The 19,107-nt window shown below is 40.1% G+C and overlaps 2 protein-coding genes across 4 annotated transcripts in view; both read left to right on the top strand.

The window, feature by feature from the left end:
- The first annotated feature begins 829 nt into the window (after window positions 1-829).
- Window positions 830-19,107, top strand: part of LOC124265523 — an 81,764-nt gene continuing 63,486 nt past the window's right edge. The window contains exons 1-4 of one of the 2 annotated variants that reach the window (XM_046700309.1): window positions 830-924; window positions 1,318-1,417; window positions 3,756-3,910; window positions 5,782-5,900. In XM_046700309.1, the coding sequence (XP_046556265.1) occupies window positions 873-924; window positions 1,318-1,417; window positions 3,756-3,910; window positions 5,782-5,897 (423 nt within the window). In that variant the 5' untranslated portion in view covers window positions 830-872 and the 3' untranslated portion in view covers window positions 5,898-5,900. Of the gene's footprint in view, window positions 925-1,317; window positions 1,418-3,755; window positions 3,911-5,781; window positions 6,391-19,107 lie in introns of those variants that run through there. The other variant, XM_046700306.1, reaches the window with a different exon arrangement.
- The window catches only part of LOC124265522, a 97,015-nt gene continuing 94,244 nt past the window's right edge, over window positions 16,337-19,107 (top strand). The window contains exon 1 of one of the 2 annotated variants that reach the window (XM_046700305.1): window positions 16,337-16,417. In XM_046700305.1, coding sequence (XP_046556261.1) covers window positions 16,366-16,417 — 52 coding nt within the window. In that variant the 5' untranslated portion in view covers window positions 16,337-16,365. The remainder of the gene's footprint in view (window positions 16,418-19,107) is intronic. The other variant, XM_046700304.1, reaches the window with a different exon arrangement.

Raw genomic sequence — 19,107 nt, 5'->3', positions numbered from 1 at the left:
AAAACCATCCTCACTCATTCTATGACTGAAATGTTTGGTCCCCGTCATATACCTGGAATATTACGGAGCACCAAGTTAAACAAACAACAAACAAATAAGCAAACAAACAAGTTCAATAAATTTGTGAGTGAGGGTGATTTTAAGCTGCTTTTTTGCAATATTCCAGCAATATCACAGCGGTGGACACCACAAATGGGCTTCACACAGTGTACCCATGTGGGGAATCGAACTAGGGCCTTCGGCGTGACGAACGAACGCTTTAACCACTAGACTCACCCACTACCCCTGTCGTCCTTGAACAATGTTCTTTGCTGGAACGTTTGCAAGTGCAATATATTTTTAGGATAGAAGAACGTGAATGTAAGTTTTCGTTTATTTGAAATCGTCATTGAATAATGTCGGAAAAAACGTTTTTCATTGTGTGATAGGTGGGTATTTGGTTTTGGGTGCGCTTTATCTGATCGATAAACATTAACGGCACGTAGGCTTACATTTCCCCCTGACAGTATACTGCCTAGGTCGTATGTGACGATTTAACTAAGCCTGTGTTTCGCAATATAGCTTTCAGCATAACTGTCCCCAATACCTTTACTGTTATACATATACGTGTTGCTCCTGTCCTAGTTTTGTCAAATTATATTGCAAAACAATGTTGGCACAAAACGGAACAGCTAAAATAGAAAGCTTAAAGGGTCAACATTGCACAATGTATTCCGAATTGCATTTTGTCTAAGATTTAAAATATGCGTAGTCCCTACTTTCCTTGCGATATCTTTTCCCTCCATGGGAACACAGATACGCCAGACAATCAGAACACATAAGGGCCGTGTTATCAGCAAACTGACTCACTTGGTCTGCCGTCAGTGTTCAAAATGGCCGCGAATATTCTGTTGCCCTTATGGATATTACTTAGCTGTGTAATAGGTATGTCAGAACACTTTTTATCTGCTCATTTCACGGTATAAACGGTAAATGAAATGTTTGACAACTGCAGAATTGAATGCTTTGATGAATGTATCTTACTGGGTTTGCGTGTGATTCGCCATGGACATGTTTGACAACTAATGTCCTACTTCCTTGAGAGGCATTTTAGAAGTTGTATAGATGAAGGAAAACCAAGTTCTATTGACAGTCAACTTCTTTATTGCAATGAGTGCAGGACTCATTCTAACGAGGGAGATTGCAGGACACAAGGACGCCTTTATTGTGATTTTAGCTGTACTAAAGTACACATTGATTCACTGAGAGATCCAGCATGACATTCTAACGATGGTGATTACAAGACATAAGGGCGTCATTTTTCTTTGTGTTCTTCAGGTGCACTAGCTGAAACTTGCTACGGGGCGTACGAGTCAATCACCTGTATTTTCGGATGTTGTGAGGACACATTATATGTTTACTGTTGTTTGAGTAACGGGTAAGTAATGACCAACATTATGTGCGCGCGTGTGCCTGTGTGCCATCGTTTAACGACCTTTTGAAAGGGTACTTTAGTTGTTTGTCAACGGTATTTTAGACGTCTAGCGTTATTATGGTAACCGTGAGCATCTTTTTGTTGTTGACATCCAAATGGAAGCGACGCAGCAACTCAGTCCCAGTACCAACCCGGCTATTGTTTTGCCGGGCTGAATATCATATTGTAATACTATCTTCACTCCAAATATAAAGCGATGAGTTCCCACAGAATCCCTATTACTGTTAACTTAACTGATGATATTATAATGGAAATAGATGGGATTTTTCTTCAAAACAGGTCAAGGTAAATGAAAAGGCAGTCCGGGAAATGTTAGATAGGTTGTGACTAATTAAACTGATCTTTGACTGTTTTCAGGGAATTTAGAAAATGAGTTTCGACTTTCCTTTCCAAGGAACAGGTTTTTATCCATAAAGTCGTATGCTTCATTATTGATTCCCAACTTCTAGAATGCCAATAAAATAATCAGTTGAAACCTGTTCTCGTGGGTTTAGTCAAAGTGGTCAATGTTTGATGGCTATATCACTTCTGCAGTAGTTGGCCATAGTCATCATCAGTGATTGTTCCATAGCCTTACATGTTAATTAACTGTTGAAAGTATAATTTTCATAAACTGAGTAGAAGTCATTTTATTTTGATATTTGGCAAACATCTTGAAAATCATCTTCAGCTTCACGTACAAACTTTTCTTTCATATTTCCGTTGATTAGTTATCGAATGACACCTGATTAAGTACAACTTAATTTTAATCTATCCACTAGAAAGCCATGTTAAACCTGATTGGTACGTCTAATATATGTTGTTTAAATAGTTGAAGTTTTCTTAATAATCATCGGAAAATTGAATGGGATTTATGTGTATGTAGCTGAGATGATTTCCCAGATAGTAGAAAAGTATTGAAAGCAATTCGACCGAAACTAAATTTATGTAAACTTATTTTTGCAGCAGTTAATTAACATGTAAGTCTATGGGAATTTCACTAATGATGACTTACTTATGGCCAACTACTGTAGCTGTCTTCATACCTGAAGCTGACGGGTCGTTCAATTACTGTTTTTTATGTTTTATTTTTCTACATATTATCTGTGAACTCAATGAAATTGGTTTTGCTATGTTGCAGCCACACGACTGGTTTGACCTTTTATCTTGGTGTCCCCCAAAACGCAAAATCGGCGATTAATGCATCACAAACTTCAGGAAACAAAAAATGCAAGAAACATCCCCAGCAATGTATCCACAGCATTGTATCACAATGCTGGGATACAATGTTTCGGATTCAATGCTTAGTATACAATGTTGGGGATTCAATGCTTAGGATACAATGCTGGGGATTCAATGCTTGGTATACAATGCTGAGAATACAATGCTTGGGATACAATGCTTAGGATACAATGCTGGGGATACAATGCTGGAAATTCAATGCTGGGATACAATGCTGGGGATGCAATGCTTGGGATTCAATACTGGGGATACAATGCTTGGGATACAATGCTGTAAATTCAATGCTGAGGATAGAATGCTGGGAATACAATGCTTAGGATACAATGCTGGGGATGTAATGCTTGGGATTCAATGCTGGGGATACAATGCTGGGAATACAGTGTTGGGGATACAATACTGCAAGTTAACGTGGATAACCCCTGACACAGTTTACAAATTATCAGCCAGCCGAAATATGTATCCCTTTGTAACGGAATTGTAACGGAACGTTGTCAGTATGATCTTTAAACTTCAAGTATGTCATGAACAGGGATCGAATCGTCAAGAACCTGTGTTTGAGGGACAAAATGTATTATAGTACTTCCTGGACGAGAAACCAATGTCAAGTCAAAACTTCAACAAGTGCATGATGTGTCCTTCCTCGATATTGTTGAGCGGCCTCAACACTATCAATAACTCGTGCACACAAGCTTGACCGGAAAGGTCATCGCGATAAAACAGAAACACATGCCACACTGTTACACTATTTCTGGTGAAACAGGATATGTGTCAGTTTATATCTAAACATATCAGCTTTGATTCACTTCATGTTTACAGTGTAGATTATGCATGCAATGCTGTCACACCCTACGTATTTCCAAAATTACGGGGCGGTGGGGTAGCCTAGTGGTTAAAGCGTTCGCTCGTCACGCCGAAGACCCGGGTTCGATTCCTCATATGAGTACAATGAGTGGAGTCTATTTCTGGTGTCCCCTGCCGTGAAATTGCTAGGAATAGTGCTAAAAGCGGCGTAAAAACATATTCACTCACTCACTTTTAATCATTATTATTATCATTTCAGAGCCGGCATTGGTATCATCTGTGCATGTCTGGCAGTTGTCCTGAGTTGCATAGGAGCATGCTGTCGACAAGCTCACAGAAGAAATAACCTGAACCAGGCTACTGTGATACATAACACTCAGGCCGCTTCCGTTGCAGTGGTTACAAATGCCGCAAGTATGGATACTTTCCACGAATCTATGTACCTTTGTTACACCAAAGGCAAACTGCAGCGCAAATAGGGTTGCGCAACAAAGACTAAACTGACCAGTCTTACTATATGCGAGAGAAGCGAGCAAAGCTTGGCAACGTACTTCCCTCGATCGCTTCGGTTCGAAAAATATTTCTAATATTAAAATAACATATCGCCACCATCAGAGGTAGACACCCATTTCCTCACAGGGTTGTGTTCTCATATTTCTTACCTCATGTTTAATAATTACTCATCTAGAATATATTTAATTCAACATTTTAACAGCGTCACTCGTGGCATGTCAAATCGTTCCTCGCTTCCATTACCCATGCCAGCTTCTGGTTCAACGGAGTGAAGGACTGACTGACTGAGTTTGGTTTTACGCCGCTTTTAGCAATATTCCAGCAACATCACGGCGGGGGACACCAGAAATGGGCTTCACACATTGTACCCATGTAGGGATTCGAACCCGGGTCTTCGGCGTGACGAGCCAACGCTTTAACCACTAAGGCTACCCACCGCCCCACGGAGTGAAGGAACAAGAATAAGCAGAACTTGAAAAAAAAGATCATATTACCTAATTTCACCGTCAAACTGTTGGAGATTGTTTTTCTTATCTGCCGTCGTTATTGTTAGAATTTTCGTAACATTTATTCTACTGGAAAAAGGAGAAGAAAAAAACAACACACTTTTGGTGTACGGGGTGATGAAGCAAGGAAGGTAACTCCGTAAGTATTACATATGACGGTCATATGACTCAGCAAGTATGTTTAGATTTAACTCCCCTGTTCCTTCACCTAGTTGCGCTGGCAGAGGTAATGGAAGCGAAGAACGATTTGACATGCCATGAGTGGCGCTTAAAATGTTGAATTAACTATATTTTAATCATCAATATGAGGTTGGAAATCGTGAGAGCACAACCCTGTGAGGAAATGGGTGTCCACCTTTGTTGGTGGCGATATTTTATTTTGATATTAAAAATATGTTTCGAACCGAAGCGAGGGAAGTACGTTGCCAACCTTTGTTCGCTTCGCAATTGGGTGGTCTGGTCATTTTGTCTCTGTTGCGCAACCCTATTTGTGCTACAGTTTGCCTGTGGTTAAAACTTCCATGGAGGCTTGGAATTTGTTGTGTAGAGATTGGCGACAGAAAACCATGGGTTCGAATCCCAGATTTGCTATGCTGATGTTCGTTGGTTAATTGGCACCATACACATACTCATTGGGTCATCTACGTGTACATCGTGTAACGTTGCCAACCTTTGCATCATTTTGCTCCACCATGTAGTTGTCACGCACTGTTATAGCTGAAATATTGTTCAACGTGAGTGAGTAAGTGAGTGAGTGAGTGAATGAGTGGGTGGGTGGGTGAGTGAGTGAGTGAGTTAGTGAGTGGGTGGGTGTGGTTTGGGTGAGTGAGTGGTTGAATGAGTCGGTGGGTGGGTGGTTTTTGGGGTGAGTGATACGCATCTCAGAAGTTTTACCACTTCGATGAGACCAACGAGCAATGTATGGTGTTGGAACATGGAAACCTTAACAAGGCGAAATGGGATTCGCACACCCGATTCGACATTCATAGATTTCTGGCGTGTCCAACACAGTGAATTGCGTCGCCTTAGACGACTGGGCATCCAATGCTCCCGCATAATACCAACATTAAAGTATAATGAATATGGAAATTCAAACTTGTATCTGTCACATAAAGAAATCCAAATTAAGCTTGATTTACATGTTTGAGAAATACTTCGAGGGTTATATCCCTGAATGATCTTTTACAAGACGAAACGAAGCAATGACAATAATATAATTTATGAAACAGTCTGATCTGAAACCTGTATAAATTTGACTATTTGCAGATCAGGGCGCCTACGGTAACCAACAGATGTCACAATACCCTCCCCCCGCCTACCCGGGACCCCCAACAACCCCACCCTACCCGGTTGCCCCTGCAGCCTATCCCCCAAAGTACTGACACATCGCGGAGGAGTGGTACAATATGCACAGAATGTATTATTTGACATACGTATTAAATGTTTCGTAAGAATGGACGGATTAATATTCATCATACAGCTTGTTTATATATTTGTGGATATCAGATCTATCTGTTTGACAAGTACATAACGTAAAATGTAATGCGCAACGGATATTAAATATTTTGTTGAACGAATGGACGGATTCATATTGTATTTATCATACAGCATGTTTATAACTTTATGGATCTGAGAGCTATCTGATTGACAAGTATATAACACATCCAGTGTGATACGCAAAATATATTAAATATTTTGTTGAAAAAATTGATGGAGTCGTAATCATCGTGTAACTGCACACTGAAATGCTTTCCATACGTGTAATCGTTTAATTATGAATTTATGATAAACGTTGCTTGGTAGGATCTAATAATGTCTAAACACAGGGTTTGGTTGTTTTAGTGGAGGACTTTTCACAATAAAATGCATTTTTATAAGTATCTTGTTCTGTTTTTCTTTCGAGACATGGTTGGCCAAACAGTCATGGCTGAGTGGGTCGTGTTAGTTACGGATCTAGGCTCAAGTTTCTGTTTCTCTCTGATCACAGTCCTTGGCTTGTCGGAGCCGTAGATGTGTCTGTTTGGTTCCTAGAATAGTACTCCTCGTAAGCATTCAGGATAGAATAGGTCCTTGGTGATGTACCTTCAATTGTTGGCAATCTATAGCCGGTTTCTATATTGTATTGTCATTTATAAGTAAAATGTTTTAGATTTAATTACTAGTCTTAAATTTATTCCTGTGATAATCTAGTTGTTTTACTGTCCTTCGTTGACAGGTGTTTTATAATGTAATTGTGTTTATTGTTAATTTATAACCTTTTAAGTCACAATATGGCTGAAATATTGCCGATGTGACTATAAATTTTAACTCACTCACTCACTTGACCAGTTGGCCAAACAGTCATTGCTGAGTGGGTCGTGTTAGTTACGGATCTAGGCTCAAGTTTCTGTTTCTCTCTGATCAATTAATTACTAGTCTTAAATTTATTACTATGATAATCTAGTTGTTTTACTGCCCTTCGTTGACAGGTGTTTTATAATGTAATTGTGTTTATTGTTAATTTATAACTTTTTAAGTCACAATATGGCTGGAAAATTGCCGATGTGACTATAAATTTTAACTCACTCACTCACTTGACCAGTGAAGACCTTGGTTAGAATTGTTCTTCAGTAACCCATGCTCGTCGTAAGAGGCGACTAACGGGATCGGGTGGCCAGACTCGCTAGCTTGGTTGACGCATGCTGTTGTATTCCAGTAGCGCAGGGATCACAGGATTGTCTGGTCCAGACTTGATTATTTACAGACCACCACCGTGTAGCTGGAATATTGCGGAGCGCGGCGTTAAACAACAAACAACAAACAAAATAAACAGAGTAGGTCCCCAAGCGTATCATCGTGCCGATTGAAATATGAAGTGATTGAGGGTCTGTCTAGTTAAAGAAACGAATGAAGTTTGAGGTCAGGGATAATGTATTGACTTTAAACTTTAAAAATTTGCTACGCCACTTCTAGCGGAGACGCTTTACTCTCTCGATACACTTGGGCTCAAGACACCAACTCGATCCTGTCAGTCGCCCCCACCCCTGGGTATTGTAAGTGCACTGACTCACCTCAAGTGTCTGGCTGATAAAGGCATTAATACTAAAGGTAAATATTTACCCACTGCACATATAGACGGTGGTTTCTACCTTCTATCTTACACTGCCGAACGCGTTTCAACTTCCAAGTTGTTCATGTGTTTATATTGACGCCTAATACTGTCACTCTTATAGCACAAATTCTTTCTGTTTTAGCGACATTTTCCATCAGTTTGTCTATTATCACATTTTTTCGAATATTTTCTGGAAATTTCGAGCATTTTATATTTACATCAAGTTTCCTTAGAAGGAAACCTGAAATGACGAGAAAACAATCGAAGCAGCGAGAAAAATAATCGAAAAAACGAAGTTATAATTATTTAAAGAATCTTGAAGTAACGAGAAAATAATCGAAATTTCGAGAAAATAAGTGATATAACGAGAACATTTTTGAGGCAAAGAGAAAATAATCGCAAATTCAAGTTTTTAGAAAGAAACAATAATTGAAATAACGGGAAACTAACGACAAAATAATCGAAGTAACGAGAAATTACAAATGAGCAGATAATACATGCTGCAAAAGTGGCATCATGGGGCTTTTGTTTGCATTAAATAATGTCATTATTCGTATGATGTAAGGCTGCATAAAAAAGTTAAATGTTCCTCGGGCATTTTTTTTTAAAAGTGACGAGGCGGATAGGACTTTCTTTTTACTTTTTGATAGAAAAGAAAGTGACGAGGGAGGAACACATGTTTATTTGTTCTCTCAGAAATACAGCTTGGGGAGTTTAGCACGTGTTTAATGAGTTGTAGATTCAGTCAAGCATATCGTCAACTCTTCTTTGTTTGGCCCAAAGGCTCTGTCTCCACTTGTTTCCATGTTTGTGGACATTGGAGCAAGGAACACACATAGGGTAACTCTCTTTTGCAGCATCCTCACCTACCAGAACATGAGTACTGGCCCAGAGGAAACACACATCTGGAAATGATCTGCTAGCCTCTACTGAAGTACGGTACCTCAACTGGTGCCATACAAACCATGTTAGCCCTGTCAAACACTTTGCTGACAATACTGTCAATTCTGGGAGTACTACCATCAACAGCTTTCATGTCTTTGAGTTCAGTTCCACATGTATAGCCAAAGAGCTGAAAAAAACTATCAAGCCAAGCTAAATGAGTTTGTGTTGGCTTGGATATTTGTATTTTTATGAGTGATATTTTATCAGTGTGTCAATGAATAAATAGATCATTATTCATAATTTCAAAATTTAAAAATATCCCTAACTAGTTTTGTCCAGTATATTCATCATGTTATCATCATTTAATTGGTGTTAACCAATGTACAATCTTGACATACCTGAAATCATCTCAAGTCTCTGAATATCTGTGAGAAGTTGGTAATTTTTCATGGGTTCAACTATGTGCTTGTGGTTTTCTGGTATGTTGTAGTTGAAGAAATGTGAAAACATTTCTGGTATATAACATGACCTCTCATCCATCTGAACTCTGTGAGGATCAATTTTCCAAAGAATATCAGTCATAACATTAACAAAACGAGCCCAACAGTGTCCACATTTGTGTCAACCTACATTGTAAACATGCAAGTTATGAAGTCATTAGGGAGTGTTTTCTTCATGTTTTTCCCTTTAAACTTCAATTTTGGTGGTGTGGATAATTTACTGGAATCCATGAAATAACGAAATGCACACTTTGAGTATGACCTGTTAGTTTAAGTCCGCTACTACAAGAACTGCCATCCCCGTAACATGCAGAAGTACTAGATTTAAATTTAGTCGAGGTAACATTGAATATGAAAAATCTTCCGAAATTAGCAACTACATCTTTCACCCTCGCAGTTACAAATATGTCGTCAAACGAATCTAGTCTCGATTTGGCCACACAACATGTCAGATTCAAAGAATAAAACATCATCGTACTCAGTGGGCATACACACCCAATCGTCATTGTCAGCTTCCAATTATTTGCTTGACACGGCATCATATAACTCCCCTAGTGTTATGTTGTCACTGAATCTATACAAAATTGTCCACGGGCGTAGGATTTTAGCCCCGGCGTTGATTTTCACTGATACCAGGAGGGCCATGCTGCATACAAACTCCGCACATCAATGTTCGCTAGCTACATAGTGCGCACTGCATTGTACAGAAGAGTACGCAATGCTGCGAGTTTGCAAAACGGAAGCACACTCGTTCTTTCAGACACTCATGCTTGGTGGACAAATGGATGATCGGGACGCGGCTAAGTCAAACTTATATTTTTTAAATGGCAATAAAAAAATGTTACGCGCACAAATAAAAGTGACACGCCGATGCCCGAGAAACATGTCACGTTTTTTTTTAGCCTAACTGGGGTGACGGCCGTACCCGTCTTCTGATAAAGAGCGATAATCACCTGCTAGATATTCCGTTAGGGTTTATATCCGGGTCACACGTGTTTGTCAGATAAGGAGATATCTCGAATTGTTGATGTACACACCATGTGTTCCGAGAATAACGACGACCACCCCCAACTTCGGGTTGTGACTCTTTTCACGTTGGAAAATCCCTGCAACGTCACTCCAATCATTGTGCGTCGCAGTTTCTGATTGGTCAGTCGATGGGTGCTTGAAGCCTCCTTAGAAATAAGTTGGTTGGTCTGTACGAATTTCATGACGTCATATCTTAAATATCGCGTGTATCAGAGGCAAGGTTCACAGAACGGCCTCCATATTTCCATATTAGAAACATGACTCATCCCCATCCCTTCAGCGAAGCATCCAAAGGTGGGGTGGTGGTGGTGGTGGTGGTGGTGGTGGTGTGTGTGGTTTAGCTGGCACACCTTTCCCCAGGCCAAAGATAAAGACAGGTCGTGGATGAAAAAAAAGAGTGTGGTCAGTCAGGTACAGTCCTAGATATCAACCTTGATTCTCAGAAACTGATAAGTGAGTGAGGGAGTGAGTGAGTTGGGTTTTACGCCGCTTTTAGCAATATTCCAGCAATATCTCGGCGGGTGACACCAGAAATGGGCTTCGCACAATGTACCCATGTGCGGAGTCGAAACCGGGTCTTCGGCATGACGTGCAAACCATTTGGCTACCCCACCACCCCCAGAAATTGATGATTCAAAGGATATAGAGCGTTGAAAACTACAAGATGAGGTGATGTGAAATTGGGTTTAACGTCGTGCTTGAGAATATTTCGCTCATATGACGACGTGCATGCGTGTGTATGTGTATGTCCGGCTGCTTGTACTAGCCCAGACTGAAGCTGGTTTTATAGTGCTAGCCCACTGAGATACCATGCCGAAGAGAAGCATGAATACCCGACTCAGACACATTATACTGACTCCGAGCCGACCAGTCCTTGTTGTACCCATTAATGTCAAATTCAAGGCAGGGACCAACAAGTACCATATTTTAACGTCTTTTGGTATGACGCGGTCGGGGATCGAACCCGCAACCTTCCGCTCTCCAGGCGGACGCTCTAACCACTACACCACGGGGGCGGTCCGACCACTACAAGAGAAACACGGGGGATTGCAGACGAGGTGGCAGTGAGGTACTACTGAACAAGCGGCATGACCTTCAAAGTACATACCACTTGGTACAAAGAATTTTTCATGTTCATAAAATAGAAAAATGCGTTATTTTGTCTGCGTGTAGTGTTGTATGAAGTGAAAAGTATGCAAGTGTAGAAAATTAAAACAATGCATTTATTATCAGAGCTTTCGTAACATAAATAGTGTCTTTATTCGCTGGGGTTTGTTCAATTATTAAATCACGTAGATCTTTGTGGTAAAGCTACGCCCCTTCTGCTACTTTGGCCTTATGTAGTTATGCAGCGGACGGCATTCCAGAAGTTCGCGAGTCATCAACGAAGCATACGACTTTAGGGATAACAGCTTCTTTAATGCATAGAGCGACGTTTCGATGTAGACTCCTCCAGCGTTTTCAAGTTAACAGTGATTACAACCAGGTGATCAGACATATATAGGGCATCAATTTTTTTGTGGTTAGGATGTTGATATTCAGTAACCCATGCTTGTTGTAAGAGGCGACTAACGGCATCGGGCGGTCAGGCTCGCTGATTTGGTTGACACGTCATCGGTTCCCAATTGCGCAGATCGATGCTCATGCTGTTGATCACTGGATTGTCTGGTCCAGACTCAATTATTTACAGACCGCCGCCATATAGATGGCGTAAAACTAAACTCACTCACTCACTCACTTGACTGATATCGCCACAGGTAGCAGATACGTCACATCGGCAGATGAAGTCTATCAGTAATATCGATCTACCTTCTACCCTAATGTAATTGTGTTTATTGTTAATTTATAACTTTTTAAGTCACTATATGGCTGAAATATTGCCGATGTGACTATAAATTTTAACTCACTCACTCACTCACTTGACCAGTGATGACCCTGGCTACAATTGTTCTTCAGCAACCCATGCTTGTTGTAAGAGGCGACTAACGGCATCGGGCGGTCAGGCTCGCTGATTTGGATGACACGTCATCGGTTCCCAATTGCGCAGATCGATGCTCATGCTGTTGATCACTGGATTGTCTGGTCCAGACTCAATTATTTACAGACCGCCGCCATATAGATGGCGTAAAACTAAACTCACTCACTCACTCACTTGACTGATATCGCCACAGGTAGCAGATACGTCACATCGGCAGATGAAGTCTATCAGTAATATCCTTACTTCTAATGTTCGTCCTCACTAACCTCGATTGTTCGAGGAAGTTGGTTTTGAATAAATCAGAATGTTTTGATATCATGCATCCCACAGGGATACAATGTGTGACGCCCACCGTCACATTGCTGGAATATTGCTGAAAGCAGCATAAAACAACACCCATTCGCTCATTAGATCCAGAAACGACGTGAGTACATTCTCCACCCTTAATTTTCTGAAAAACACTCATGGTCTAGATAAGGGCGGTACAATAGTTTAGGTATTTCGAAATGCTTGATTCGACATCTAAGCTGAATATAATGAATGGAAAGACGAGTTAGATTTGCACTTCAATGTGCGGCTCCAAAGACATATATTTGCATAAACATGTAACCTCATACATGAAATGTAATCTCATACAGGAAATGTAATCGTATATATGAAATGTGAAACATGCATGAAATGTAATACGTCCATGAAATGTAGTCTCATACATAAAATGTAATCTCATACAGGAAATGTAATCTCATACAGGAAATGTAATCTCATACAGGAAATGTAATGGTATATATGAAATGTGAAACATGCATGAAATGTAATACGTCCATGAAATGTAGTCTCATACATGAAATGTAATCTCATACATGAAATGTAATCTCATACAGGAAATGTAATCTCATACATACGGGAAATGTAATCTCATACATAAAATATAATCTTATACATAAAATGTAATCTCATACATAAAATGTAATCTCATACATGAAATGTAATCTCATACATGAAATGTAATCTCATACATGAAATGTAATCTCATACATAAATGTAATCATAAAATGTAATCTCATACATAAAATGTAATCTCATACATAAAATGTAATCTCATAATGAAATGTAGCACATAGATGAAAAGTAACACATACATAAAATGTAATCTCATACATAAAATGTAATCTCATACATGAAATGTAGCACATAGATGAAATGTAACGCCAGAAATTATTGAGAATTTAAAGATTGTAATTTTCATATTTTTTTTCACTCATTACTCACGTATTATATGTGAATATTAGCAGAACATAACTCCAGATTCAAAGGCAGGTGAACAGTTAGTATTTTGTCAAGTCACCATGGGCAGCAATGCAGGCTTCAATGCGGCAGGGCATACTACTGATCAAAGAAGTTAGAAAGTCGTGGTCCATGCTGTCCCAATATCGGACCACCTCTGCTTTCATTTCAGCAATATTTGTCAGATTTTTCTTATTGACACTTTCCTTCATAAGTCCCCAAACATTTTCTATTGGATTTAGGTCAGGGCTATAGCTTGGTCAATCTAATAACGTGATATTTTGGGTCCGAAACCAGGCCTGTGAATGCTTTGAACGATGCTTTGGGTCGTTGTCCTGCTGGAAAATCCAAAACATTTCCATAGAACACATGAGCAGATGGAAGTAAATGTCCCTCGAGAATATGTGTACCGCTCACTGTTCATATTCCCTTCAAATACACAGAGGGGCGTTGCCCCTAACACAGATATGCCACCCCACACGTTAAATTTCAGACTGTACTTTGGGCGCTGATACAAAGGTTTTCAGTTTGTTTGGTCCAGAATTTCAGTGTACTAGGAAACAGCCACACAGAACTTTCATCTGGGAAAATCACATTGTCCCAGTTAAAATTTCTATGCTGTAAGCACCAGTTCAACCTTCGCTCCTTTTGTTCAGGTTTCATGATCGGTGATGGTATTTCTCGACTGTTCTGTCAACCCATTGCATGCAGCTCAGTTCTAATTGTCTCCTTACAGACAGCCACAGTTCCTCTATCAATCATATCCAGCCTTAAGTTTTCTAAACTCCTTCGGGTTTTTTAGAAACAAGAATACCAAGCCGCCTCCTGTCACCGACAGTCAATTTTCTGGGCCTACCTGCGCCTCCTTGGTGCTCAATGCCATATCCATTTGCAATATTTTTCAAAACACGATAAACAGTGGACAAAGGGATGCCTGTTCTACTTGAAATCACTTTAGCTGATCTGATGTCCTTGTTATAATACTCTAAAATCAACTTCTTTTTTTCTAAATCACCCACACAGAGGATCACTGAATATGTCGTCTGCCAGCAAGTAAACAAAGGGGGATAACTCTTCACAAACAAATGAAAAAGGATTAACGGAGTTGTCTCTCTTGAATGAAATCAAGCACTTGATAGCTGGTCAAGGTTGTTTATACTAGAAATCTAATTAAACATATTCCTAAAATTCTCAATAATTTCTGGTCATACTATACAATGGAAACATGATAAGTAAAATTTCAAGGGACTCTCCATAATTGTTTGCTTATCAGGTATTTTACTTATCCAAACTTATCAAAACCTGCAAATGACAACCATATGCGTGTATATGTATACAGCAGAATACATTTATAATACAGAGTAATAAAAATCAAACAAAATCAAACGAAATATATCAGTCACAGTCTAGCTTCCAACTCCACAAAAGATGTCATGCTTAGCTGGAGACTGACGCGCGCCCCTCATGTCGGATTATTTGGTGATCGCTAATTTAGATATCCGGTCTCTTTTGTATATTTGTTACCCGACATTGCTTAGAAGACACAATAACTGTGTCCATACACTTATCAGTAACTGTCAACATTTCACACAGACAAAATCAAATCATGTATCGACCTTATACCGACGTCACATTACTTACTGCATACCCTATGACATCTCAGCAAAGTCCCAAACAGTCAACATATGCGAAAAGGTAAGCAAATCCTACTCAACTGCCCATTGCACAGCAAACACATGCAAAGTCAAGTCAAATATTCACTTGCAAGCAAAATGGAAATATATCGTTCACGTTGAAAAATGATAACACTGATGATCTTCGAGACATCTGCCTTCATTTAACTGAAGTGGATTTCATAAAGCTTAGCCATCGCCACAGTGATAGTGAGTGAGTGTTTATTTACGCCGCTTTAGCAATATTCGAGGAATATCACGGCATGGGACACCAAGAATCGGCTTCACACATTGTACCAATGTCGGGAATCGAACCCGGGACTTCAGCGTGACGAGCTGACGCGCCACGGCGATAAGTATTGCAGGAAATCATAATCACTGATTGACTGGATGAATTAGGTCCAACCAGTACTGCACAGTTTACACAGTTTCATAGATATTGTAGATGGATCTTATATATGTACTTGAATCTTGTAAACGGAGAAAGTGACCACCTGGTATAATCACTATTCGATATTAGTTAATAAACATAATATTGTTAAAAGCGGCATAAACCATCCTCACTCACTCTATCACTGACTTGTTTGGTCCCCGTCATATACCTGGAATATTACGGAGCACCAAGTTAAAAAAAACAAGCAAACAAACAAATATAAATAAATCAATCATCCTTGAGTGAGTGACTGAGTGTGTGGATGTGATTTTACGCCGCTTTTAGCAATATTCAAGCAGTATCACGGCAGGGGACACAAGAAATGGGCTTCACACAGTGTACCATGAGGAGAATCGAACTAGGGTCTTCGGCGTGACGAACGAACGCTTTAACCACTAGACTACCCAAACGCCCCTATCGTCCTTGAACAATGTTCTTTGCTGGAACAGTTACAAGTGCAATGTATTATTAGGATAGAAGAACGTGAATGTAACTTTTCGTTCATTTGAAATCGTTATTGAATAATGTCGGATATAAATGTTTTGCATGGTATGGTAGGTGGGTGTTTGGTTTTGGGTGCGCTTTATCTAATCGATAAAGATTAATGGCACGTAGGCTTACATTTCCCCATGACAGTAAACTGCGTAGTTGAGCCTGTCTTACGCAATATAGCTTTCCGAAAAAAAAACTGTCCCCAATAACTTTACTGCTATACATATACGTATTGCTCTATCCAAGTTTTGTCAAATAATCTTGCAAAAAATTGTTTGCACAAAACACAGCTATGAACCGAACACGAAAATAGAATGCTTGAAACGTCAACATTGCACAATGTGTCCCGAATTCGGAATATACAGTCCCGCCTTTCCTTGTGTTTTCTTTCCGTCCATGGAAACACAAGTACATCCGACAATCAGAACATATAAGAGCCGTGTAACTAGCAAACTGACTCACTTGGTCTGCCAGCAGTGTTCAAAATGGCCGCGAATATTCTTTTGCCCTTATGGATATTACTTAGCTGTGTAATAGGTATGTCAGAACACTTTTTATCTGCTCATTTCACGGTACAAACGGTATTTGAAATGTTTGACAACTTCATAATTGTAATTGTATACTTTCATGAAGGTGTATTACTGGGTTTGCGTGTAATTTGCCATGTACATGTTTGACAAGCAAGACTTAATCCAGACTATGACATTTCGGGTATTTACTGACACAAGAAAGCTCTCATTTACAATTTACCGTTATATCAAAGTATCATTACATCGTCTGGTTTAATTGCAACTTTGATGATTTGATGAAAATATGTCTGATTTTACCTGCAGTAAGATACACTTTGATTCAGTGAGAGATCCAGCATAACATTCTAACGAGGCAGATTGCAGGACACAAGGACGCCTTTATTCTGATTTTACCTGTAATAAAGTACACTTTGATTCAGTAAAAGGTCCAGCATAAAATAAATGTATTGAAATTATACACGTAATTAATGAAGATTACCATCCAAACAACTGCATTTGTACGCATAAGTGTATTTTATTGCTTATTCCGTCACAACGCATGAAATGACCCTCATGGTGACTTCGCACAAAAACACATGCAAATCATGAAAATGGCAGTTAATGTAGGGGTGTATAAAAGCCCATGTGCTTTCGTATTATATTCATTCATTTGTCGCCGAAAAGCTGTGTTAAAAATGCCACGATTGAGTGCTGCCGACCGAAATATCGCCATTGGTCGTGTTCAAGCCGGAGAAAGTTTTGGAACTGTTGCACGGCACCTAAATGTTCACAAAACAACGATATCCCGACTTTGGAGCCGCTACAACAACTTCAATTTGACCAACGATCGCCCGAGAAGTGGAAGGCCAAGAATCACGACCCCTTCAAGATCGGTACATCCGGGTCCATCACCTGCGTAATCGGCATGCCCTACCAACCGTGACTGCCACACAAATACCAGGTTTGAGGAGAGTGTCAGCTCAAACGATTAGGAACCGTCTGAAAGAAGCGGGTTTACGTGCCTGTAGACCAGTTGTTGGACCTGTACTACGCCCCCTACATCTCCGCCGACGACTCAGGTGGTGCAACAACGTAAGGATATGGACTTTACAAAACTGGAGGCGCATCTGGTTTTCTGATGAATCCTGTTTTCTTTTGCAACATCACGACGGAAGAAAACGTGTGTATAGGAGACGTCATGAACGTTTTGCGCCCATCTGCGTCCGACAGGGGACAGATTTGGCGGAGAAAGCGTTATGGTTTGGGGATCCATCTCATACAACCAGAAATCAGACTTGGTGATCGTTGAAGGGAACCTGACAGCCCAACGTTACATCAACCACGTATTACAGCCTCACCTTCTCCCGATTATTGACCAACAGACACAGATTTTTCAACCAGACAACGCCCGGCCTCATACTGCACGTGCAACAATGAGCTTTCTGCAGAATTCCAACGTCAATGTCTTGCCATAGCCCTCTAAATCACCAGACCTCAACCCTATTGAACACCTGTGGGATACTCTGGGTCGACGCGTACGTCAACGTCAGCCGCCGCCACAGACGCTGCAACAGCTCGGCGTTGCACTGCAGGAGGAGTGGAGAGCCATTCCCCAGGAAAGAATCCGGCGTCTTATCCGTTCTTGTCCAAGGAGATGCCTTCTGTCTTAAATAATAAAAATGCTGTGTCGTCTTAAAACTTCAGATCAAAATCTCTAAAATACGGGGGTTGCGTTTCTTTTTTGACAGAGTTTACTAACTAGAGAGATTACAAGTCATGGCCGCGAATATTCTGTTGCCCTTATGGATATTACTTAGCTGTGTATTAGGTATGTCAGAACACTTTTTATCTGCTCATTTCACGATATATACGGTAATTGAAATGTTTGACAACTGCAGAATTGAATACTTTGATGAATGTGTCTTACTGGGTTTGCGTGTGATTCGCCATGGACATGTTTGACAGCTAATGTCCTACTTCCTTGAGGGGCATTTTAGAAGTTGTATAGATGAAGGAAAACCAAGTTCTATTGACAGTCAACTTCTTTGTTGCAATGAGTGCAGCACTCATTCTAACGAGGCAGATTGCAGGACACAAGGACGCCTTTAAAGTACACATTGATTCAGTGAGAGATCCAGCATGACATGCTATCGAAGTAAGATTAGAAGACATACGGACATCATTATTCTGATTTTACCTGTAAAAATGTACAATTTGATTCAGTGAGAGATCCAACATGGCATTCTAACGATGGTGATTACAAGACATAAGGGCGTCATTTTTCTTTGTGTTCTTCAGGTGCACTAGCTGAAACTTGCTACGGGGCGTACGAGTCAATCAACTGTATTTTTGGATGTTGTGAGGACACATTATATGTTTACTGTTGTTTGAGTAACGGGTAAGTAATGATCAACATTATGTGCGCGCGTGTGCCTGTGTGCCTGTGTGCCTGTGTGCCTGTGTGCCATCGTTTAACGACCTTTTGAAAGGGTACTTCAGTTGTTTGTCAACGGTATTTATCAAGCATTATTATGGTAACCGTGAGCATCTTTTTGTTGTTGACATCCAAATGGAAGCGACGCAGCAACTCAGTCCCAGTGCCAACCTATTGCTATTGTTTTGCCGGGCTGAATATCATACTGTAACACTATCTTCACTCCAAATATGAAACGATGAGTTCCCACAGAATCCCTATTACTGTTAACTTAACTGATGATA

Source organism: Haliotis rubra, unplaced genomic scaffold (genome assembly GCF_003918875.1).
Source record: "Haliotis rubra isolate DU_JTF1 unplaced genomic scaffold, ASM391887v1 Scf981, whole genome shotgun sequence".
NCBI classification, from domain to species: domain Eukaryota; kingdom Metazoa; phylum Mollusca; class Gastropoda; order Lepetellida; family Haliotidae; genus Haliotis; species Haliotis rubra.
The sequence above is the reverse complement of the archived record's forward strand: the minus strand, read 5'-3'. Positions and strand labels throughout refer to the sequence as shown.